General features: G+C 43.5%; 1 protein-coding gene across 2 annotated transcripts in view; it reads left to right on the top strand.

Moving 5' to 3' along the window:
* sfswap (splicing factor SWAP) overlaps nucleotides 1–22,856 on the top strand; it is a 52,851-nt gene extending 29,995 nt beyond the window's left edge. For both annotated transcript variants that reach the window (XM_056432144.1, XM_056432145.1), the window contains exons 15-19: nucleotides 4,532–5,031; nucleotides 6,170–6,301; nucleotides 6,699–6,839; nucleotides 17,116–17,188; nucleotides 22,231–22,856. In XM_056432144.1, the coding sequence (XP_056288119.1) occupies nucleotides 4,532–5,031; nucleotides 6,170–6,301; nucleotides 6,699–6,839; nucleotides 17,116–17,188; nucleotides 22,231–22,296 (912 nt within the window). In that variant the 3' untranslated portion in view covers nucleotides 22,297–22,856. The remainder of the gene's footprint in view (nucleotides 1–4,531; nucleotides 5,032–6,169; nucleotides 6,302–6,698; nucleotides 6,840–17,115; nucleotides 17,189–22,230) is intronic.
* The last annotated feature ends 395 nt before the right edge of the window (nucleotides 22,857–23,251 follow it).

Below are 23,251 nucleotides of genomic sequence, written 5' to 3'. Positions count from 1 at the left end.
GATCACTTGAGTGGAGAACTGCAACAAGTTGCCGTCAGAATTAAAATAGAAGAAAATAAAAGTACCGTGTCCATTAATTGCATATTTGCATTCATATTCAAACTGCCGCTTCAGCCAGCATTGGTGATTCAGTTGTATGTGTCAAGGTTGGCAGGCCCACTCCAACATGCAGAAGCATGTGAATATCATAAAAATGTCAGCACAGCGCATACCAGTCGGAGCAAACATTTTGAACCGACATGCACACAAACTTCGCGGTCCTTAACATAATCTATCTGCACATTTGTGCAATACCTGCCACTCTGAGCTGTTTATTTCCAACCAAAGTTTGTTCTAAAAACCTTGATTATAAACAACTTAACTTTTTGCGAAGATTAGGCTTGTTATATGTGGTGTTTCCTAACTCAAGGTATCAACACGAAACCCACTAATGGCCCAGTGGCAGTGGATAAAGAAGCAGACATTTGTCAGTAAAATGGAGCCTGCCTCATCAAACTGTTAAAGTCCACAGCGCTGGCTCGACATAAACAACCTGAGGTCAGCGGCTTTGAGCTGGCTCTGCTTTTTCTTTTCAGCCTCTTATTTTTGTAACTGCAGTCAAGTCTTTGGTCATAGAAGAGGTTGAGTAAATAGAAAATGACATTTAGTCCAGCTAGCTTAGTGCTCGACCCATTCTAAAACCGCCTCGGTGTGTATGCCTGTTGATACCAGATGGCATATTGTGTTTTCTTTTCTATGATGGTTCATTATTGATTATATACAAATGAAGTTGCAGGAACCTACAGCTGTGAGGAGCTGTGTATGGCTCTATTGATGGCAGTTTGCACACACACACAAAAAAATGATGGGATGAATGTCTGGTTGTTGAGGGATTATGTTCCTGTTCATCAGTCACATATATTGTTAAACGGCATACTTTGAAAGGTCACATTTCTACAGGAGATGAAGTGCATCACGTATTGTTATCGAGCTGAATCTGAGCTCCGCTCCGACTGCTTCCAAAGAAGGAGCCGCTTCAAGCCCGGACTGTGACAGCAATTACAATCAATCAAAAAGTTTGGATTGGTATGCTGAATAAATTAATCACCACGCAGCTGTTGGCTCTCAAAAAGAAGCCGAGTTTATTTTCCTCCTTGGCTCATAATTTCCTGTTTTAAATAAAAGATTGACTCTGATGCAGAGGGTTGAAACTTTCCCAGGATCTAGTGAGCTTGTTTAGTCTTCTTCGTTGGAGCCATGCCTTTACTTTTTCTGATGATTTCATCCCATATGAATCAGTGTGTTTGTGTACGTTTTCTTAACGCCTTACTGTTGTATGGTTGTACTTGTATGCACAACACTCTTGTGGGGTGGGCACGTACGAAAGCTGGTAAACTTAACATGTATCAATACAGAAGGTAGAGGACTTTAAATTGTATGTGACAAGTGAAGTGACCATTATTTTTACCTTCACATTGAAAATGCAGAAGGTTATGTTTTGATCGCCGTGTATTTATTTATTTATTTGTATGCGTGTTCCTCGCATAACAAAAAAAGTTTCAAACCGAATCGCATGAAATTTGGTGGGATGATTGGTTATTATCCGGGGAGCATTTGATTAGATTTTGGGATCGATCGGGTCAAAGGTCAAGGTCATGAAAAGGTCAAAATCTTCTTGAATCGCATGAAATTTGGTCGGATGATTGGATATTATCCGGGGACCATTTGATTAGATTTTGGGATCAATCGGGTCAAAGGTCAAGGTCATGAAAAGGTCAAAACCTTCTTTTTCCCACGGTCAATTTGTATCCAATTGGCATGCAACTAATGCCAAAATCTTCATAATCCAATGCCCAATCTTGTGATACCGAGTGCCCATTCTAGTTATATTTTGTTTTGATGTGATATAACTAGGGTTCAACCAAAATAATTATATGTCCATATTGTCTTAAAGTGCATGCAATAGCAAATGCATATTGTAGAAGACCTGTGTTATATTAAACACAGACAAAGAAAGGCAAGAATTCTCTCGCGTTACTACGACTCGGTGGTCATTTGATGTGTAGATGGCCTGTCCACCTGATGGATGCTCCCTTCAGCTCCTCCTGTGAACTGGCCTGTCGCCGGCTGGTCCAGTTGGCAGGCTGCTGCCAATGTTGCGCCAGCTCTGTGACTCTTTTCCAGATGTTCTCTGACGTCTGCAGCGTGTCCATCCGAGCTGGTGTACCCTGAAGGAACTCCTAGCCTCCAGGACGTGGCCTACTAAAGAACACGTGGATCGTATAGATGCACGTATGGGCAGCTGGAGAGTGTGAGCTTGTGTTGGTTGGTGGTCAGTCTACAAAGTGCGATATGTCTTAAAGGTCTTCATAGGTTGTTGTTGTTGTTGTATTTTGGGGGTTCTATCTACGGTGATCACCGTTGGTGACTGGTTCGCATTGGATGCATTAAAAAGAGATTGGAGGGCATTCTGTGCTGGGTAAAGCAACACGGGCACTGACGTTACAAGATTGAAGCAATTACTTTGAGTACTTTTCTTCTTTTTTTACGCCTTTTATTCTATCAGATGGTGCAAGGATGTGTAATGATGTGTTAATCCAAAGAAGCACTTTAAAGAACGACTGTTAAAGGAGATCACAATGGCTTTAGGTCATGAGCCATGACTTCTAGTTGTGCTCACATGTTTCCCCTCAATTTACTTATTAATTAGTTGGATGTTCTGTTGCCGAGCCGATTCTTAATGTCATCATGTCAGACACTGCACAAGCGTAGAATAACAAAGAGGTGTGTGCCGTTTATGAAATAAAGAGAGGCAGTGCTGCTCTGAGCTGTTTTTGTGTGCACAGACTAATTCAACTTGAGAGGATTTTCCTTCATGTAAAGAAGGGTATCTTTCAAAGTGTTGCACACTTTCATTAAATGGATTTTAGTTTCTCTCAGCCTGGGAGATAATAGTTAAGTGATATACGTAGTACTGTGGTTTGAATGTAAGTTAAACTCTCTCTGTGAATTGTTTAGCTTGTGCTGGGGTAGTTTCTTTATTCATCTTCTGGCATTCAATTCAGACCTGTGCTGTGTTGAAATAATACGAAACATAGCCGAGTCCCACCTCGCCAACCTGACTCTACATACAAGTCACTTGGCTATTAAATTGTAGCTCTAGTTATTGTTTTATTATATAATATTTATTTATATATAATTTTTATTAGTAGTGTATTAAAAGCAATTATTATAATTCTATCAATAGTCAATATTATTCTTATTATATATTGATGAATTGCCGCCCCCTGTGTTCCTCCTTTCGTCTCCTCATCTCCTCTCCTCTCCCCTTCATGGACTGAAGCCTTTGTGTCGTCACTCCCTTCACCGTGCAGACTTCCGTATCTTGCCAGAGCGGTCGTGACTCGTGAGAGGGCAGACGTGTTCTCCTTCTGGAGTTGGGATAAGCTTCCCAATATGTCGGCCCTAATTTTAAACCAAACTTCGCTTCCCGTCATTTCATTATCTCTCCGTTAGCCCATGCACCAGATAGTGGGCAAATAGAAATGTGTAATACATATTCTTCCTCTTCCTTGCCAGTTTATAGGGACGTATTGATCGTCTGTTGTGAGCACGCTCTCTTTTTTTCCTGCCTGTACCTCTTGACCACATTGGCTTCCTACTTTCATCTTCTTTCATCATCATCATTTCCCTCTCTACTTCCTTCTGTCTCTCCCTGTCTCTCTTGCCATGCTCCACCCATTTCTTACCAATTTTAGCAGATGGGTAAGAGGTGGGGTGATTTAATTGGAAAGAGCCTAGATACATTTCCTTGCTGTCTTCCATATTAATAATAATAATACATACAATTTCTATAGCGCTTTTCATAGAACTCAAAGACGCTTATTCCTCACTTATCACTTGGGCAGTCCCTCCCAATGTGAATGTTAACACATAAAATGTGCCATTTGATCTTGTTCTCGATCTAATTGGCCTTTAGGTACCATGAGATCATACATATGTAACATGGGTAACCCCAGGAGAAATTTAAGACCAAACCCTGGAAGATAAAATCTGACCTTGAAGGATTTAGTCTCGTGTTTAATCCACTGATGGCCTGAAGCCGTGTTTTCAGTGGGAATCCAGCAGCAGGTCAATCTCATACGAGCAGACAGACCCACGTTGGAGTAATTAGAGGCACTTTGCAGCTGACAGTTGTAACGTAGCGTGTAGCCAGAGGGCTGCACTGGGTTGTGTTACTCACACATTTTAATCAGCTGAGTAAGGTTTTATTTTTTTTGAATGCAATAATTTCTAAGCGAGAAAGGAACTATGACTTTGCCTCAGCCAGCTGGTTCTGATCCCATTCATGCCCCTTATAGTGCATGCATTACATTTTTGTGTATATCCTTATTATTACATTATACCACCACCTTCTTTTGTTGTAGCTACATCAATACTGCTCAATAGAGAGATCAAGCATTTGGGAAGGCACACAATTTCCCGATTGATAAAGAGAGAGGCTGGCTGTTTAATATAATCAATACCTCTTCTTCGTACATTTTGTTTCTAGCTGCAAGAGGCCCTCTCCATCCTGTCTGACCCTCCTCAAGCGTCGTCTGCACCAGCTGCGTATCCTCCGGATCAAAGACCGGCCGCGGAGAACAGACGAGCGCATCGCAGCAGGGAGCCTGCGTCCTCCTCCTCCTCCCACTCGACCTCCAGAGGAGCAGCACGGGATCGAGATCGAGACAAAGACAGAGACCGAGACAGAGAGCGAGAGAGAGAGCGAGAGAGAGATCGAGAGCGAGACAGAGAGCGAGAGAGAGACAGAGAGCGCGAGAGAGACCGAGAGCGGGATCGAGAGAGAGAGAGGGAAAGAGAAAGAGACAGAGAAAGAGAGAGAGAGAAAGAGAAAGAGAGAGAAAGAGACAGGGTTAGAGATCGAGACAGGCACAAAGGGAGGGACAAAGACAAAAAGAAGAAGAAACACAAGAGGAGGTCGAGGTCAAGGTCAAAGTCGAAGAGCAAACACACCCTTCCCAGTGCCTACAGGCGATCCCGCAGGTCCCGGTAAGACTCCTTCAAAACTGTCAGTGGGGGGGGGGGGGGGGGGGGCTGGGAATCTCTAAAACTCAAACCACTGTCACTTTTCTAAATTTAGCAGGATAAATGAGTCTTTTTGGCCAAAAGTCTGCTCAGTGTAGCAGTCCAGCTCTTCATTTGCCTCCGCTGCTGGTCGCTACAGTCCAAGCCCCTCGGTGGGAGGACTTTTATTATGTTATTGTATTATTGGTTTAGTTTATGCTGCTTTGCTGCAGAAAGAATGTGTTGGACAGTAAAGATTTAAACCTCTCGGTGTATGCAAATTACAGGGATGAGTAAAAAAAAAACTGAGTTGTTTGGATAGAAACCTACCTAGAGAAGCAGGTCTGTGATTGGTGCAACTGCTGTATACGAGATTTAATGTGACAGACTGAGAAACAAGTGATTGAACACCCATTGTTCAGAGGCATGGTGAACAGAGCAGCATGGACCACACAGAACATGAGAATTGGGAATGAACTGAAGACTGATGTCAGGTGATCAAAAGGTATAGATTGGGCTTTGTGTGTCCCATTTATCTGTCAAATGGGCCAATATTGACGACCCAGCTGACAGTAACCCTGCTGTTCTGAGGGGTATAATTTCCTCCTCCGTTGCGTCTCTACACAAGAGCCAGTGGAGAACTTTAATCTATTTCAAAGAAATCTGAGCATGAATCTCATATAAAGTCCATAAATATTGAATACTGTTTTCTTTTCGGACTAGTTTAGAGAAACTCTATTTGCATATTTAGTCCATGATGTATATGAAAGTAATTTACAGAATTGTGATATGTGTTTTTGTCCTGGGGCCCAGTTGCACTGCACAGAGGCGGTATTGCCTGAATGTGAATTGTGCCCCATCCACCTCGGCCAGTCGTCTAATGGAATCACTGCAAACCATCCTCTGGCTATTCCTGGTTTTAAGTTCCTTTAAAGAAAACATAGCTTTCTTTATTCCTTCCTCCTGTGCATTACCTCTGTCATTGTCTTATTGCCTTCTTTTCACACTCATCTATCCGTGTTCTTCATTTCGAAGGCATCAGCCCGTCCGCCAAAGGCTCTGTCTTGTGTAACTGAACGGCTTGTCCTCCTCTTATACTCGCTTTGTCCTCCTGTCTGGCCAGATCCCGCTCGCACTCCCCGGGGAGAAAGGACAGGAGGGGCCCCTCACCCGAGAAGAGACGTGACGAGAGAGAGCGGGAGCGCTATCATCCCAGCAGCAGCGCCAGACAGCCCCGGGGACACTCGAGATCCAGGTAAACCGAACAGCCGATGTCATGAGTCTGCATTGAGAGAGGCAATCATGGCTCTCTCACATCGAGCTGTGTTGACTTCATCACTGAAAGCATTGATTATCACAGCTGTCAAGGCAGAGAGATGCTATGACTCTCCAACGATACAGTAATGTGTGTGTGAGTGTGTGTGTTTTACATTGAGTAATGTTGTAAATTGTGTCTGTTACTTAATCCCCAAATGACCGCAGATGGAAACTGCGATGGACAGATTGTCCTCGCATGAATTTAAAGCGAAGCTTTGCTGAATACACGAGCACCGTTTTCAGACAGCGTTCCACGCCCTTGATGAATTGTGTACCGTATGATGTCACTGCTTGAATCTGCAATGTTTCAGTTGCTTCTCACGTTTGTCTCCAAGGTCCCCTCATGAGAAACGAAGGAGCTTCTTGTCAGCTTCAGGACAGATGAAAATTGTGGGTTCCTCTCTCTCCCCATATTCTTCACCCGGCAGAGTATTGTCCCCATCAGCTAGCCCCGCCTCCGAGCGGGCTACCTTCAGGTAACCCGCTGCACACGCCTGTCAATCAACTGCTTTCTTTTCTTTCTGGGAGGACTTACATTTTGCTTTTAAAGTCCTTGGATCTTCCGTCTCGTGAAACGAGCCGAACGCAGCCGTTGGTTGTGACAGCAAACTGTCAGAACGGTGCTGACGCACCCTGTCAACGGGCTAACTGAGCATGATGACGAACATTTACTCGTTCCTAAAAACACGGTTTCACTGTTATTGTTGTGAAATGAACAATGATGAGCATGTCCCTGGGGCTGTCGTAAGAGCGATGCTCTAAGACTTTGGAGGGTGGTGGATTTTCATTTATCCTTTAAAAAACAAGAAAAACAGCAAAAGTGTAAGTAATGGATTAAACTGTTTCTTTCCTCTAATTTAAACTGCAAGCAACCGTGCTAAATTAGATTAGGTATTCTTTATTCATCCCCAGAGGGAAATGTATTTGTTGCAGCAGCAAGCATGTTTACAATTTCTACAGTAAAATTAAATTAAATAGCAGGGCATATTTCATTAAGAGTTTAAATAAGAAAGGAAATGGAGAAAAACTAATTCTACAGTGCATCCGGAAAGTATTCACAGCGCTTCATTTTTTCCACATGTTGTTATGTTACAGCCTTATTCCAAAATGGATTAAATTAATTATTTTCCTGAACATTCTACACACAAAAACCCATAATGACAAAGTGAAAACTGTTTTTTGCAAATGTTTGCACATTCATTAAAAATAAAGAACGAAAACATAACATGTACTTAAGTATTCACAGCCTTTGCTCAATACTTTGTTGAAGCGTCTTTGGCAGCAATTACAGCCTCAAGTCTTCTTGGGTATGATTCCACAAGCGTGGCACACCTATTTCTGGGCAGTTCCTCCCATTCTTCTTTGCAGAACCTCTCAAGTTCCAACAGGTTGGATGGGGAGCGTCGGTGCACAGCCATTTTCAGATCTCTCCAGAGATGTTCAATGGGGTTCAAGTCAGGGCTCTGGCTGGGCCACTCCAGGACATTCACAGAGTCGTCCCGAAGCCACTCCTTTGTTATCTTGGCTGTGTGCTTCGGGTCGTTGTCCTGTTGGAAGATGAACCGTCGCCCCAGTCTGAGGTCCAGAGCGCTTTGGAGCATGTTTTCATCCAGGATGTCTCTGTACATTGCTGCATTCATCTTTCCCTCAATCCTGACTAGTCTCCCAGTTCCTCCCGCTGAAAAACATCCAGACAGCATGATGCTGCCACCACCATGCTTCACTGTAGGGATGGTATTGGCCAGGTGATGAGCAGTGCCTGGTTCCCTCCAGACATGACGCTTGGCATTCAGGCCAAAGACTTCAATCTTTGTTTCATCAGACCAGAGAATTTAGTTTCTCATGGTCTGAGAGTCCTTCAGGTGCTTTTTTGCAAACTCTAGGCGGGCTGTCATGTGCTTTTTACTGAGGAGTGGCTTCCGTCTGGCCACTCTACCAAACAGGCCTGATTTGTGGAGTGCTGCAGAGATGGTTGTCCTTCTGGAAGGTTCTCCTCTCTTCATAGAACAACGCTGGAGCTCTGTCAGAGTGACCATCGGGTTCCTGGTCACCTCCCTGACTAAGGCCCTTCTCCCCCGATCGCTCAGTCTGGCTGGGCGGCCAACTCTAGGAAGAGTCCTGGTGGTTCCAAACTTCTTCCATTTCCGGATGATGGAGGCCACTGTGCTCATTGGGACTTTCAATGCTGCAGAAATCTTTCTGTACCCTTCGCCAGATCTGTGCCTCGATACAATTCTGTCTCAGAGGTCTATAGATAATTCCTTGAACTTCATGGCTTGGTTTATGCTCTGATATGCACTGACAACTGTGATACCTTATATAGACAGGTGTGTGCCTTTCTCAATCAACTGAATTTAGCACAGGTGGACTCCAATCAAACATCTCAAGGATGATCAGTGGAAACAGGATGCACCTGAGCTAAATTTTGAGTGTCACGGCAAAGGCTGTGAATACTTATGTACATGTTATGTTTTCGTTCTTTATTTTTAACAGATTTGCAAAAATTAGCAAAAAACAGTTTTCACTTTGTCATTATGGGTTTTTGTGTGTAGAATGTTGAGGAAAATAATGAATTTAATCCATTTTGGAATAAGGCTGTAACATAACAAAATGTGGAAAAAGTGAAGCGCTGTGAATACTTTCCGGATGCACTGTAATTAAAACAAAAAACAAAGTGTATACAGTGTATATAAAGTGAAGCGGTGCAAGGGCTATTGTGGTAGTAAACTCACCCAATTTGACTTCCGAGGACAATTTTGTGCGATCGCAGAGAGAAAAAGAGATTTGGGAATTTTACGCTCGAGCAACCGCAGCCAAACTTTGTTCCCCTATATCGCATTATGTTCATCAAACACACAGTTCTCACTTTAAAACCATTCTAGTGAAACATGTTTAACCCTTGTGTTGCCTTCGGGTCATTTTGACCCGATTCAATATGTAACCCTCCTGTCGCCTTCGTGTCAATTTGACCCGATTCAATGTTTAATGTCGGTGTTCTTTCGGGAGTCAACAAACAAACATAAAGTACCTCACACTTAAACTTGGAAAACAATATAAATTCTAATAATTTTCTGGAGATTTTAATAGCTGGGGTCATATTGACCTCAAGGGTAAAATATGTTAGTAAATATAAAGGTAACAGGAGGGTTAAACATTGAATCGGGTCATATTGACCCGAAGGCGACAGGAGGGTGAAACATTGAATCGGGTCAAATTGACCCGAAGGCAACACAAGGGTTAAAAACAATAAAGCCTAAATGTAACCTCGGTCTTGCTTGTCCTCGAGTTAACTAAACAGCCAAACGTTATGTTATATTCAACATTTTAGCATGACATGAAGTACGTAGCCATTATAGTTAGGACCATTTTAAAATATTCTTGTTTTAAAACAAGTGACAAGTGTAAAAAATAAGTAAGCCAGAGTATCAGGAGCTTTTAAAATATTAGATTGATTAGCGTCAGAGGAGGGGGGGGGTTGAGTGGTAGATCTGCCTCCATTGAACACTTTATTGCAGAGTGCAATGTTCATCATTTTGCTTCACAATGATCAATATATGTAATTTTCATCTCTATGTATTGGACCATCATTAGACGGCACCATTATCCCAAAAGATGTGTTGAATACATCAGACCACATATATGGGTACCTCACAAGACATCACACCCCTTTTTAGGGAATACAAAACCCAGGATCTTAAAATATATAAATAAATGCTTATCGCCGGCATGCCACGCCAGTTGAACACCAAGGCCGGATATTGCCTTTACAGGCATCGATACATATTTCTGTCACCCAAGAGGGAGCGTGGTCTTGTGGATGATGCAATTCTGGTCTGGTCCATATGGTCTGGAGCCATAAAGCCCTTCTACTATATCTTTTGAAGGAAATGGCAGGGGAACAAATTGAAGATCATCGTCTTTGGAAGTATTCTTGCTGAAACCAACGACACACTCCACATCAAAGTGTTATAAATTCATACCATTCTGTTGAAAGTAGAACTTTGGAGACATATTTTAGCTTCCTCTAAACGGAAGTGGGATGGTTTTCCCCCTCCCTAAAAGTGGCGTTGTGATCAGAGCCCTGTTGGATGACATATTTTGCCGGTCTGAAGTATACTGGCTTTGAAAATATGAAAATCTCGTGGGTAAAACGAAGTTTGTCCAAGGAATTCTATATCCAGTATAGAACTATGCATTACATCTTAACAAGCCGGTGAGACAATGGCTGAGAGCCAACATCTTTCAACTTCAAGGTCGCAAGGCACACAGGTATTCACGGCAGCGTACGCATTCCCCTCTGAGGTCTCGGGGTTATTGCTTTGCTAGTTATAATATTTCCAACAAAGAGACAATTAAAGCTGCATACATTAACTTAGGAATATTAGAGGGAAAGATGTTGTGCTCTATGCGCTGCAAAATGAACATGAGGCTACATCACTCCCCACCTTCCCAAACAAAACGTATGGCTGAGGTGAGGCAAGCGGAGCACCAATAAATACAGATTCAGAGGTCCGCGTTCAAACTTTACAGGTGAAACGGCACCACATGTTACTGAATATTAGGTGTAATTCTTTCTTTTTTATTCAAATTTGCACGTAATCCAGCAGCACACTTCCAAGAATGGAGCCGTGTGCACAGAGTTTTGGGTCGTTAATCAGAGGTGATGATTAGCGCGATGAGGTCGTGTTCGCCATCAATCTAGCGCAGAGCAGAAGAAAGCTGCTTGTTAGCGGACACAGAAATGCTGCCCTCCACGTCGCGTAGGGTCGCAGCACCTCACATGTTAAATCATGCAGCGCTCAACGAGCTGAAGCCGTTGGGGTCTCCAAAGCATCAGTGTCAGATGTCACATTGGAAAAGTATATTATTGAAATGAAATATGCCATGTATTAGGGGGTCGAGTCTCAGACCATCCATAGAAACTAGATACTTTAATTTCCTCGTTTAATCCATGTGCTTCCGTGTCCGAATCCACAACAGTTTATTTTTCGGTGTCCCCTCCTGTTGGGGTTACGGAAATATGTTCACCACCGCAGAATTTCAGGCCGGACCTGTTCACTTTATGCCATTTGCGTGCTCACGATTCTGAACGCGATTAGCAGTCTCATATTCTGCAATCCTAAGTTTTAGGGCTCGTTTGGTTTGGCTGACATAGAACCGGTCTGCGTGGACATCTGAGTGTATAGATAACGTTGAGCTTATAATGTCGGGACTTTGAGTTTCTTCCCCCGTGCGTGAGTGCATAAGCCCCTTTTGCATCAGCAGAGTTCGAGCAGTGACCAGACCCATAAAAGCTGGCAGGGGCAAATGATATCCAAGTGGACGAGGATAAAGTCAGTAGAGATTTGGAAATACACCCCTCATAGGCGGATAGCGCTGCTTGGAAGAGCCAATGTTTAAGTGTTGTTGGTTTTATCTGCACAGATGCTAGATTGTAAATAGTGAAAAAAAAATGTTTCCGAAAGGGAATGTCTGTGCTCATTTCTCTCTGATAAGCTGGCTCTGTATATGTAGTAGGGCAGGGGTCACTAATAGGCGGGCCGCGATCCCAACCCAGGCGTTGTTCTATCTGGACCTGGACTTAAAACAATAGTAAGAGGCTGAGGGGAAGGGTGGTGGCTGGAGTCTACATTCCAGCCAGAAGGCTCCACCCACTCGTTCAATCAGGAAAGCATGTGGATCAGGTGTGAGAAGAGACGCACCTGATCGTGATCTCCTCGTCAGGGAGGCCAACAAAGGGCAAGGAGGGAAGTGGAGCACAGGGGGAAAAGACGACTTAACTTCTGCCTGAAGAAGGTTAAGCCGGTAAGTTGTCTCGCGGCCCGGCTGAGACGGTGTGTGTAGGAAATTGATAGAGCTCGAGACTGAGCTACGTCTTCAGTTCCATTTGTGTTTGTTTGATTAAAAGCCCTGCGGACCTGACTCTGCCTGTGATTGCCTCACTGCCCTAACAGCTGTGTCCTCTGTACCAGGGCTGCTACAACGAATCGATAAAAAACGATTATTAGAATAGTTGGCCAAGAATGTCATTATTGAGTCGTTGTGTCGTGTGATTATTACGCCACTCAATAAGTCGCGGAGGTGTTTAAGTAGACAAATAAAACAATTGAGCGTGGAGCGGAGGTAGAGAAAGGACCAGATTACTGCTTTTGCGAAAGCCAATCAGCGTTGAGACGCTCCGCCCGTCAACACTGGCGTTGTGCTGCTGCTCACGTAGCGCTGGAAGCGGAAGTCATCCAGACGTAGTCGGTGAAAGTCACCGAGCTGTGTGCGCCTACGGGTGATGTTATGAACCCCAACACGAGGGCGTTAGATATTCCGATGTTGATGGGATGTCCACAACAAGTATAAAGCAGAACTAGTGGTTAGTTCTTCCGTGGTGGATGGCGGGAATGACAATCGTTTCCACGGAGCAAAGCAACAGAGATAAGCCCCGCCCTCTCTCAGGTGCGAATAGTCGTAAACTCACACGAGTAAAGCGTTATCCGTTCTATTTTTGAATAAAGGTTTGAAAATTATTTTATTTTGTATACGATTCATCGTTCAATCGAAAAAAGAACCGACAGATTAATCGATTATTAAAATATTCATTAGTTGCAGCCCTTCTCCGCACCGTCCTGTTCCACTAGATAATGGACAATTATTACATTTTGACGGAGCGCTTCTATTTTACCCGGCGCAGCTTTTCTAGCCTTTCCGGCACTCGTTCAGAGTTCCGGAAAACACACCGACTAACGACATGCGTTGTCAATTCCACAACGTGATGCTACTCGGCCATCAAATGTGTGTATCACGATAAACTTCCCAACTCAAGGTGCATCCCAGGTCTCTTGATTGCATTCCTGTTTCCCTTCACTTGCATCTTTTCCTTGCTGTCTTAGTCCCTCCCACCAGGGGTGCATGGGAAGTAGCAAGTAAACAATGTGAGGAGAGAGGAAACATATTTCCTAGGAAATATGTTTTGAGAGAAATGAGACGTCCTTTAGCTCTGAAGCGAGACGGCGGATTCTCATTTAACAGCTGGAGAGACTTCTGAAGGAGTTTGTGTCTGCACACATGATCCGTGTACTAATAAAGACAGTCATCATCACTGACACATGAGAGATGTTTTCTCTCTGTAGTTTCCTGTTAAACAAACTGCATTGTGTATTCATATCCAGTGTGTGGTATTTATACTGCGTTTTGTTTCCTGCTTATAAGCGCAGGACCGATCTCTACCGGCGGAATGCATTTCTCTTATTTATTAAATCAATTCTGATTGTGACGTCATTATTAAATAACCCAGAATAAGTATTAGTTTTCTCTTGAACACTGGACTAAATGTATTAGGCTCAATGTTTCGGGGAAAATGAAAAGATCAGCCTCGCATGTAAAAAGTGTTTCATGTCTCAGACCTTCATCCTCGCTCGTGGCTCCTCAGAGATCCCTCCTCGCTCCTCAGTGCAGAAATAAATGTTTGGGACGGCCGTCAATATGGTGTCGAAGAACAACTTGCGGTCCATGCGAGGAAAATGACAATTAAGAGACCTCCAAAAAGAGAAAGTTGGACAGCGAGAGCAGAGCTTTTAACAGACTCTGAAATGTCGATTCTTCCCCTGTGACGATTATTACATGCGCCAATGTGAAGCTCCACGACGAGAGCAAGCACAACTCTTTTGGGCAAACGTACCCTCTCACATACAAAGTGACGGCACAAAATAGAAATGATTTAAGAACTCAATATGATTAGAATCCCAACACATGAATTCACTGCCCACCAATGCTGTAGACAGAGAATATTCAATTCAATTCAGTTTACTTGTATAGCCCATTTTCACAAATTACAAATTTGAATAGAATAGAGCTGAAACATTGAGTCCCTGCACATGTATCTTATTAGATGAATATAATATTGTGGATTTTTTTATGTGGCATCACTTCACACCTAAAATAACTGAATTTAAAGCTGCAGGGCAAAGAAAATTCAGTTAAATAATTTTTTGGGAAAAATAAGTGCTTTATTTTAAAATTTCTATTTCAGCTTTCTGTGATGTCATTTATTCTTGAATACATCCATTTTTTTTCTTCCTTGAAACGAGAGAAGAACAAGTATTTATTATTAGATTATAAATACTATGTATTATATATATATATATATGTGAATATTTATTGAATACCCCTCTAATAGGGTACCCCCTAACCTTGATGCATCTTCATCTTCAGCCTCATTACAGTTTGAAAATTGTATAATTGGGATATGTTGAATACGGTTTATTCCTGTCCACTGTGTGAAGCACGCTTGTGCTGCTTGGTGCTTCAAAGGATGGTGGTTTAAAGTCTGCCATTATTATTATTACACATTTTTTAAACGCTAATACCTTCTATGTTGTATTCTACAATGCAACGCAAATAATCAGTTGCGGCATTCAAGTATTATATAAAAAATAAAATGATGCAACTCTTAAGTGCTGCCTCTCCAGCTTATCAGAACATCTCTTCAAGCTATTTTAGAGAAGAATGTATTTGCAGGGTTCAAAATAATGTGTTCTTCCCATAAACCCATAACAAAGCAAGGACATGAGGGGACTGTGTCGTGACTGCAAGAAATGTTCGCTTGAATACTTTGAAGAAGTTCATGTGCATAATCTCAGTCGTGTTCAGTGTCAAATCCTTGGGAATAATAATCGGTCAAGTGTTTGTAAAGATTAGGTGAAAGGTGTTGTTGATGATACGAGTGTACAAAGTGAACATCAAAGAAAGGGAAATTATTTCGCTTTTTTCTAAATATCTGTTGTGTCACACCGAAAAGAAAACAAATTCTGAACAAATAACCATCACATTGGGACAGAGGTTCAATAAATCCCCAATATTGGAGATTTATGTATTTTAGAAAAGCCATAAAACGCTTAACAGATTGGATCTTGTATGCAAAGGAACAGCCTATGTTGAAAGCGCTATAAAATAAAATTGTTGACCTCTTTATTGAGGTCATCTGTCGGGTCATTGTGAAGTAAATCATTCTAAATCCAAATCTTTATCACCGTATTAAAAGCGTGATCACGCTTCAGCGTTTGTAAATCACTTCCACACACTGACCGACCGAAAAACAGAAATGCTCGGAGGCCAAATCAAAAGCAATATGATGGTGAACAAATCTCCAAGGTTAACTTATTTCTCTGTAAGAGTGAGATATGAATGTTAAAGAAGCTGCAAGGAAGCTTTTGGATGTTATGAAAGATGTCTCCCCCAAAAGTTTCCAAATACAAGCTGTTAGATTTGGAGCTACTTCTGAGCAGTGCACATATTTGATGTGTGGAACCCATACTTGTTTTCCCTCAAAAAATGTATGAATCATGACGCTGGAAATATCTTTTGCTTTTACAAACATAAAAGATTGTTTTGGTGCAAGGAGAGTTTGCGCTACGGTTTTTCATAAACCTTAATTTCAGGCTTTTAAAAAAGCTTTGTTTCTGACAACATCCCCACATGATGCACTTTGTTCAGGCCAGAAGGCCTTTTTGAAATGTTAGTTTTAAATTTTGAAGACAATTTCTGTCTTTTGTGAGAGCACAATTATTAGAGTGATTAGTCGTGATAGAAAACAACAACTGCATTAGTAAAGTCATGTATTTGGTAAGATTACCGCGTATGGACCATTGCTGTGGTTATCGTCTTCCTGAAGGGAGATTTACTAATTCAATAAACGAAGGACGTGAAGGGTCCTGCACTATTCATATTGCTTTCCTCCTCGGTACTGGACTGTCTCTCAGGGTTCTGGATATTATTAATGGCAGTGGGAACTATTTTTGTGAGCTTTTTTTCTTTCTCTCTAATTTGACATACTAGGAATTTATACTTTCCACTAGAGTGACTAAACCCTCCTCCACATCAAAGCTATTTAAGATCTCTTAAAGAAACAATCATTATTGCCTTTCTAAAGAGGTACCCCTTGAGTGTTCATTAAGATGCAAGTTGGTGTCTGAAATCATTCCTAAATATGTAAATATCTCCAGTATCCTCTCAGCAGCTTGGCCCTCAGTCGTAATTGATCTGGTTACTATAGGAACTTTCTAACTCTCATTACCATGAAATATTAAAACGCAGCATTACCGTGTCTCCTAAAGAGACTACAGTTGCTGTTTCACTGGCACTGGTTGCATCTCATCCATAGACAACGTGGAGGAGATAAAGAAAGATTCAAAGCGTTGGCACTTTGGAGCTTTTAGACCCAAGACGTAGAATCTGAGGCCTGCGATTGTGGCACTGTGTCCTTCTCGTCCGCATCATTATCAACGTCTCTGCGTTTAACATTGTTGTGGTAGTGTTGGCTCTGGGTGGATTTTTAAAGTTTATTTTTACAGATCACTCGTCACTCCTCTCTGTTGTTCTCCCTCTCCTCTCCCTTCTGCAGCTCTTGATGTCTGTCCAACTTTGGAAATGTCAGAAGATATTATGAATTTTGTATAATCTCTCCTGGTAACACGATTGATTTTTGTCTCTCCTCTCTCGCTCTCTTCTCTCTCTCTCCCCCTCTATCTATCCATCTCTGTCTCTTGTCTCTCTCTCTCTCTCTATCCATTTCTCTCTTCTCTCTCTCTCTCCATCTCTCTCTCCCCCTCTCTCTATCTATCCATCTCTCTCTCTATCTATCCATCAATCCATCTCTCTCTCTCTCTCTCTCTCTCTCCCTCTATCTATCCATCTCGCCCTCTTGTCTCTCTCCCCATCTCTATCCATCAATCCGTCTCTCTCTCTCTCTCTCTCTCCCTACAGGGGTGGTTCTCTGGAGAAGGACAAGACGGTGGCCTCATCCATTGTCTCCTCCGTTCAGTCCAAAATAACTCAGGTATTGTTCTTTGTTTTCCACCCAGTTTGTCCTCTCCTGAACTTCACATCCTACCCACCAGCAGTCGAGTGCTGTTACGTCTCTCCATCATGCAGAGAGGAAAAGCAGGAAGTGCTCCCTTGTTTTTCTCTCAGATCTTCTTGAGGGGAAATGTTACTCAAATTCACTTTTTATACCATCTACATATTCTACTATATCTCCTGAATGTGTATACAACATATGGAGAAATGTGTACCGCGGGACAAATTAAAAAAATACAAAGATTAAACAATCTAGGCTTTAAAAAAATATATAATACACAGATATGATATTCCTTTATTCGTCCCACAGTGGGGACTTTTAAAAAATGTGTATAATTATTTTTTTATAAGCCTAGTTTGTTTAATCTTTGTGGGTTTTTTGTCCCGCGGTCCACATTTCTCCCCCTGCATCTCGTAGATTAGCTCTTCTGGTACCTGAAGTCATTTTCTATCAATCCAGTGAATTTAGAGTTGAGTTCAAGTCTCTGTGCAGCTCACCGTCTCATCAGCTGGAGGTTTCTCAAACAGTAGTTTCCGGGGTTGAATGGTGTTTCCGATATTTTGTCTACCTCTAACAGAGTAACATTGGCATCATCACACACACGCCACCATTTCAACATTCTGACGCACAACTGTAGCAGTTCGTCTGAAATGGCACCTCCGCCCTCTTCACTACTTCTGGGAGCGTAGCCAAGCCCTTGGGAGGAGTGGTAGCCAGCGGAGTGACGTGTGAACGCAGAGACCGTGGCCAACCGGCCCCCAACACGGTCTCTTTGGAAGAGGGGGCTCACCTCTGTGGAGGAAGGGGGCCGAACTAATGCTCCGTATTCCAGCGCTTGTAAATTCAGGAGAAAAAAAAGAGCGAGTTACCACTTCTGCTGAGGTGCTGGAGGTGAAGTTAAATGCACTGCACCTCCCAAAATCTATGAATTTGTCGACCTCAACCTCCTTTGATTGTTGTGAGAAAGAGTTATTTGTTTTGCCTCCTGTAGACTGTTCAGTTTTTTAATAATTTGACTGTCAAGCGGCCATCACCTATTTTTACCTTCGCATTGAAAATGCGGAAGGTTATGTTTTGATAGTCGTGTATTTATTTATTTGTATGCGTGTTACTCGCATAACTCAAAAAGGATTAAACCGAATCGCATGAAATTTGGTGGGATGATTGGTTATTATCCGGGGACCATTTGATTAGATTTTGGGATCGATCGGGTCAAAGGTCAAGGTCATGAAAAGGTCAACATCTTTTTACCATAGCACGGTCAATTTTTATCCAATTGGCATGCAACTAATGCCAACATGTTCATAATGCAATGCCCAATCTTGTGATATGCGAAGGTATGCGCTCTACCGAGTGCCCGTTCCAGTTATATAATAAAATAATATCAAAACTGGAGGAGGTCGCTCGCACTTCTGCTCCTACAGAGAATGATTACTTCAACATGCAGCTTCAGACGGCTTCAAGTGAGTCTGTGTTGCCGTTTTCTCCGCAGACACAGTTAGCAACGAGCTGCTGAGCACAGCGGGGGCCAAAGGGTCGTGAATATTGGAACTGCTGGATGTGTGAATAAGCAACTTTCTGCTCCCATGTTCACCGGATCAACTTAAAGGCTAACGATGTCGGTGATTCCGCTGCCTCCCGATTGGCCAACAACTCACGCTATGCAGGTTTAAGAACGTACAAAGTGGTGATGTCATGTTTGGTCGGGAACATAGACATGGGTGTTTTTTTACTCTGTTAGTTAGTCAAAAAAGATAATTATTGTACATCTGCTGTGTGTGTGTGTGTGTGTCTGTGTCCTACAGATGCAACCACGAGTGCACGAGCAGCGGCAAACGAGCACCAAAAGTAACGCGGAGCAAAGCGTCAGCTGTGCCGGCTAATGTCATTAACGGCACTCGATTAAAATCAGGCCACACGGCCCCTCGTGGAGTTCAAGCTCACGCCACGGGGCGTCCACCCTAATTAGCCGTGATCCGTGTCGCACGCCACGCCGGGTCCCTGTGTTTGAGAGCGCGGGAGCCCTGCGATGTGGTATTGCCGCTCGTCAACGGCTCCCAGAAGCCTCGGCCCCCCGCTGAGAGTTAAAGACGGCATCGACACTTCCATCCTTAAAAGTGCAGCAATCACACTCCGCGCTCCGCACGCAGCCCGTTGCCCACAGCGTGCGCCGCATCGAACGGGGCGGCTCTGTGTTCGGCTCATCCGTGGAGCATCGAGCTCCTCGTTTGGGAGTTAGGAGCACGCGATAAAAGGAACAGCGGTACAGATGTATTACTCAGAGATGTAACATCGCACTTTTATATTCTGAGCCCACCTTGTTTAAAATAACAATGACTCTTTGTCATAAACACGATGTGCATGAAGCTGCTCGCTGAACAGATGACAGGCGGGTAAGGAGAGTACACAAGATTCATTTAATCAAATACGTATTTGAGTTATTTTTGTTTCCTCGTATGACGTCTGTCACTTTTTTGTCCAATGAAAAAAAAGAAAAAGGCTCCAAAGTGTTGTCAAGACAATTTTGACTTCAATCAGTTCTCATTAGGAGAAATAGTCACGACGGCTCTCTTCAATTGCTTGATTTGGGCTGCTGTTGAAAGGTGGGGAAACATTCCTCCAGACACATTTCAAAATGCATCACTTTGATTGGTCCAAAGCCGTGAATCAATTCCAAGATGAAAGAGATGTCGGCAGCCGCCTCACAACCTAAACTCTATCCGACATAATGATGCCAGGTTAGATCGCCACCTTTGATTCATAACCCTGAGATGTTACTAATTTCCACTGGTGTGCGTGTGTGTGTGTGTTGCAGTCAAGGCCAGATGCCAGCAGCATTGGGACTGGAGGTCAATAGAGTGAATGGAGAGGAAACAGTGGTGTAAAAACACAACACTTGGAACGTGTTCTCTCCTCTGGCCGTGAGCCAGTGTGTGTGTGGGAGAATCTCAGAGCGACTCTCCGGCGTTAACCACGGAAACAAACCCGCACGCCACTCACAGGTCTCGATGCATAAAACGACACATTGAACTTCATCTCTTTCCTTTGCTCTTCGAGGTACTCAAAGACTCTTTACATCGCATCATTGAAACATCCTATGAGCTATACAATAGAAATAACTCCAATTACAACTAGAACGGGCACTCGGTAGAGCGCATACCTTTGCATATCACAAGATTGGGCATTGAGTTATGAACATGTTGGCATTAGTTGCATGCCAATTGGATACAAATTGAAGATAAAAAATAAGATTTTGACCTTTTCATGACCTTGACCTTTGACCCGATCGATCCCAAAATCTAATCAAATGGTCCCCGGATAATAACCAATCATCCCACCAAATGTCATGCGATTCGGTTTAATACTTTTTGACTTATGCGAATAACACGCACGCATACAAATACACGGCGATCAAAACATTACCTTCCGCATTTTCAATGCGAAGGTAATACAATCAAATAAGAACGTAGAGCACACGATCACACATTAAAGCAGCTGTGAACAGGTGGGTTTTGATCTGTGATTTGGAGAACGCAAGGTCGGTGCAGTCTCGGATGAGTTTGGGGAGAGAGGTCCGGAGGGAGGGGTAGAAATGGAGAAGGCTCCGTCCCCCCCATGTCCGGTGACCGTCCTCTGAGGGCTGGACAGGAGGTTGGCATCAGAGGAGCGGAGCCGGCGGGATGGAGTGTGGTGGCGGAGCAGGCCGGTGAGGGAGGCGGGGCCTGATTGTGGAGGGCTTTGTGAGTGAGGAGAAGGATTTTGTGGTGGATCCGTTATGAGACGGGGAGCCGGTGACGGTTCTGAAGAACAGGGGCGATGTGATCCTGGGGTGAGCAGCAGAGCAGCAGAGTTCTGGAGATACTGGAGTTTATTTTGGATGATGTGCCATAAAGAAAACCGTTGCATCAACAACTCTGGAGGTGACGAAGGCGAGGATCGATGTTTCAGCAGCAGGCGAGGAGAGCGACGGGCGGAGACGTCCGTGTTCTCCTTCATCTCAACGGATCCGGCAGACGCGAGCTCTCATGACAACATGCTGCTGCAACATGCACACATCCACAAGCACTCACTGCTCGGGCCCCATCTGTGGGGTTTTACAAACACATGTTGAATAATTCAGCTCATCCTCATCTGCCTCATGGCCTCCTCTTCCCCAGGGCGCCCGGCCGCTCTCTCACCCGCCTCCTCGTGGTCTTTCTGCCTCCGTCTCCTCTCGGTTCTTTACTCACCTGACGGATGCTTTGTTTCACACTGACTTTGACACCTGCCCGAGGTCGTCTTCTTTTACTTTGAGATCTCATCGAGGTCGTCTTCGAGCGTGTTGAAGGATACAAAGGAAAGAGGTGGAGAACGTCTCCCAGGCCGGCTTGAGAGACGAAGAGGGAACGCGAGGTGTTCCGTTAGTTTGGGCTCGCAGTTTTTATGATGCAATTATAAAACATCTGTGAATTGTCTTCTGTGCGACATGTTTTTCTTCATTTTTTTAATACTATTTTGCATTTTAAAACAACACCAGTGTGGACTGGGTTGTTTCTCAGCGATATTATATTATATTATTAAATAGTTTTCGAGTATAAACTTGTGTTTATGTTTCATAAACTGTTGGATGATATAAGGAATATTTAGGTCAACATCTTATACATTCTTTATATGAATTCTTCTTCGCGATGGGCTTTATGTTTATTCAGTGTAACCCCACCAGTCGTACCCGCCATATATTTGTTCAGGCTGCCCCCGCACTTAAAATATGTTTTAAGCGGTATTCTAGAATTCCTGATGGCTGGAGGGAGGGAAGAAACACATGGACATTACTTTTATTCCACCACAGCATATTAACCTTTCCACTTGAGTGGCGATCAAACTAAACGATGGGCAGTTGACTCGGCGGCCACAGCATGACCAGCAGGGAGCGACTCAAACCCGATATTCACACCGACATGGAGGTGTGAAGACTCCGTTATCCGATGTGTGGAGATGTACGTCAAACTCATCGCTCTCTTTCTGGTCTCCTCTGTTTTCAGGAGCTGATGGCCAAAGTGCGAGCCATGCTCGCCACCTCCAAAGCCTTCCAGCCTCCCACGACCTAATGAGAGCCGCGCCGACAACATCGGCCAATCAGCGAGCCGCATTCTCCGATTGCCTGGAGTTTCGTTCGTTGATCTTGATTTGGGCGTTGGCGGATTCAGTTTGATTCTTTGATGTCCTCGTCCTGACCTGAGGCCCGCAGCTCGGCCCCTCATCCCGGCAGCAGCCGGTTAGACTCACTGCAAATGTGGAAATAATCCATTTGTAGTTTTGCATCCTGTTTTAAAACTCTACTGACAGCTATTCTTTGCAGCGTTATGCGAAGCTGCCGAAGGTCTGTTTTCTCTCCTTCTATGAAGGGCTGTGTTGTTCTGATGAGCTCAATTCTCTCCTCCCTCATCTACTATTCTCTGCCGTTGTTTTGCCTTTTATTTCCGCCCCCAGCTGTCTTTGCTCTCCAGCACCTCACGCGTCTGCTTGAGAAGCCCTTTTTTAATTCTCTCCCCTGTCGCTCCGCTGCGTGGCCTTTGACTTCAGTTCCTGGTTTGTACTGTGATGGAATTTAATGCAGAACAACTTTGTAATCCAAACTGTTAATAAACTTTCAATTATGATTTATTAATGGCTGTTTCTCTTCTTTTTTTCAATGTATTTTACTTTTTTTTAAAGTCTTTTTTTTTTTTACCAGCTGAAACTATTAAAAGCAAAAGCATCGGCGTCCTTCAATCCTCCTCTTCACCGTCCTTAATTTGAGATGCACTGATAAGATTAAAGAGATGTGTCCCACCCCCAAACCTCCACCTCCATCGACTGTACTGACTTTCGTGTCACAGCAGCGCTGCTGATAAACCACAAACACACAACTGTTGACCGCTGATATCCTTCAGCCGACATGGCTGTTAAAACAGGGACAGAAATAGTTTGCGTGACCTTCGTCGTCCCCAGTTTTCTCATCATGGCACCTGGACCACCACCTCGTCCTGAGTGTCGGTACGTCCAAGTCGTCTTATCCTTCAC

This window comes from Pseudoliparis swirei, chromosome 15 (genome assembly GCF_029220125.1).
Source record: "Pseudoliparis swirei isolate HS2019 ecotype Mariana Trench chromosome 15, NWPU_hadal_v1, whole genome shotgun sequence".
Lineage (NCBI taxonomy): Eukaryota > Metazoa > Chordata > Actinopteri > Perciformes > Liparidae > Pseudoliparis > Pseudoliparis swirei.
Note: the sequence above shows the minus strand (reverse complement) of the source record. Positions and strands in the feature narration are given on the sequence as shown.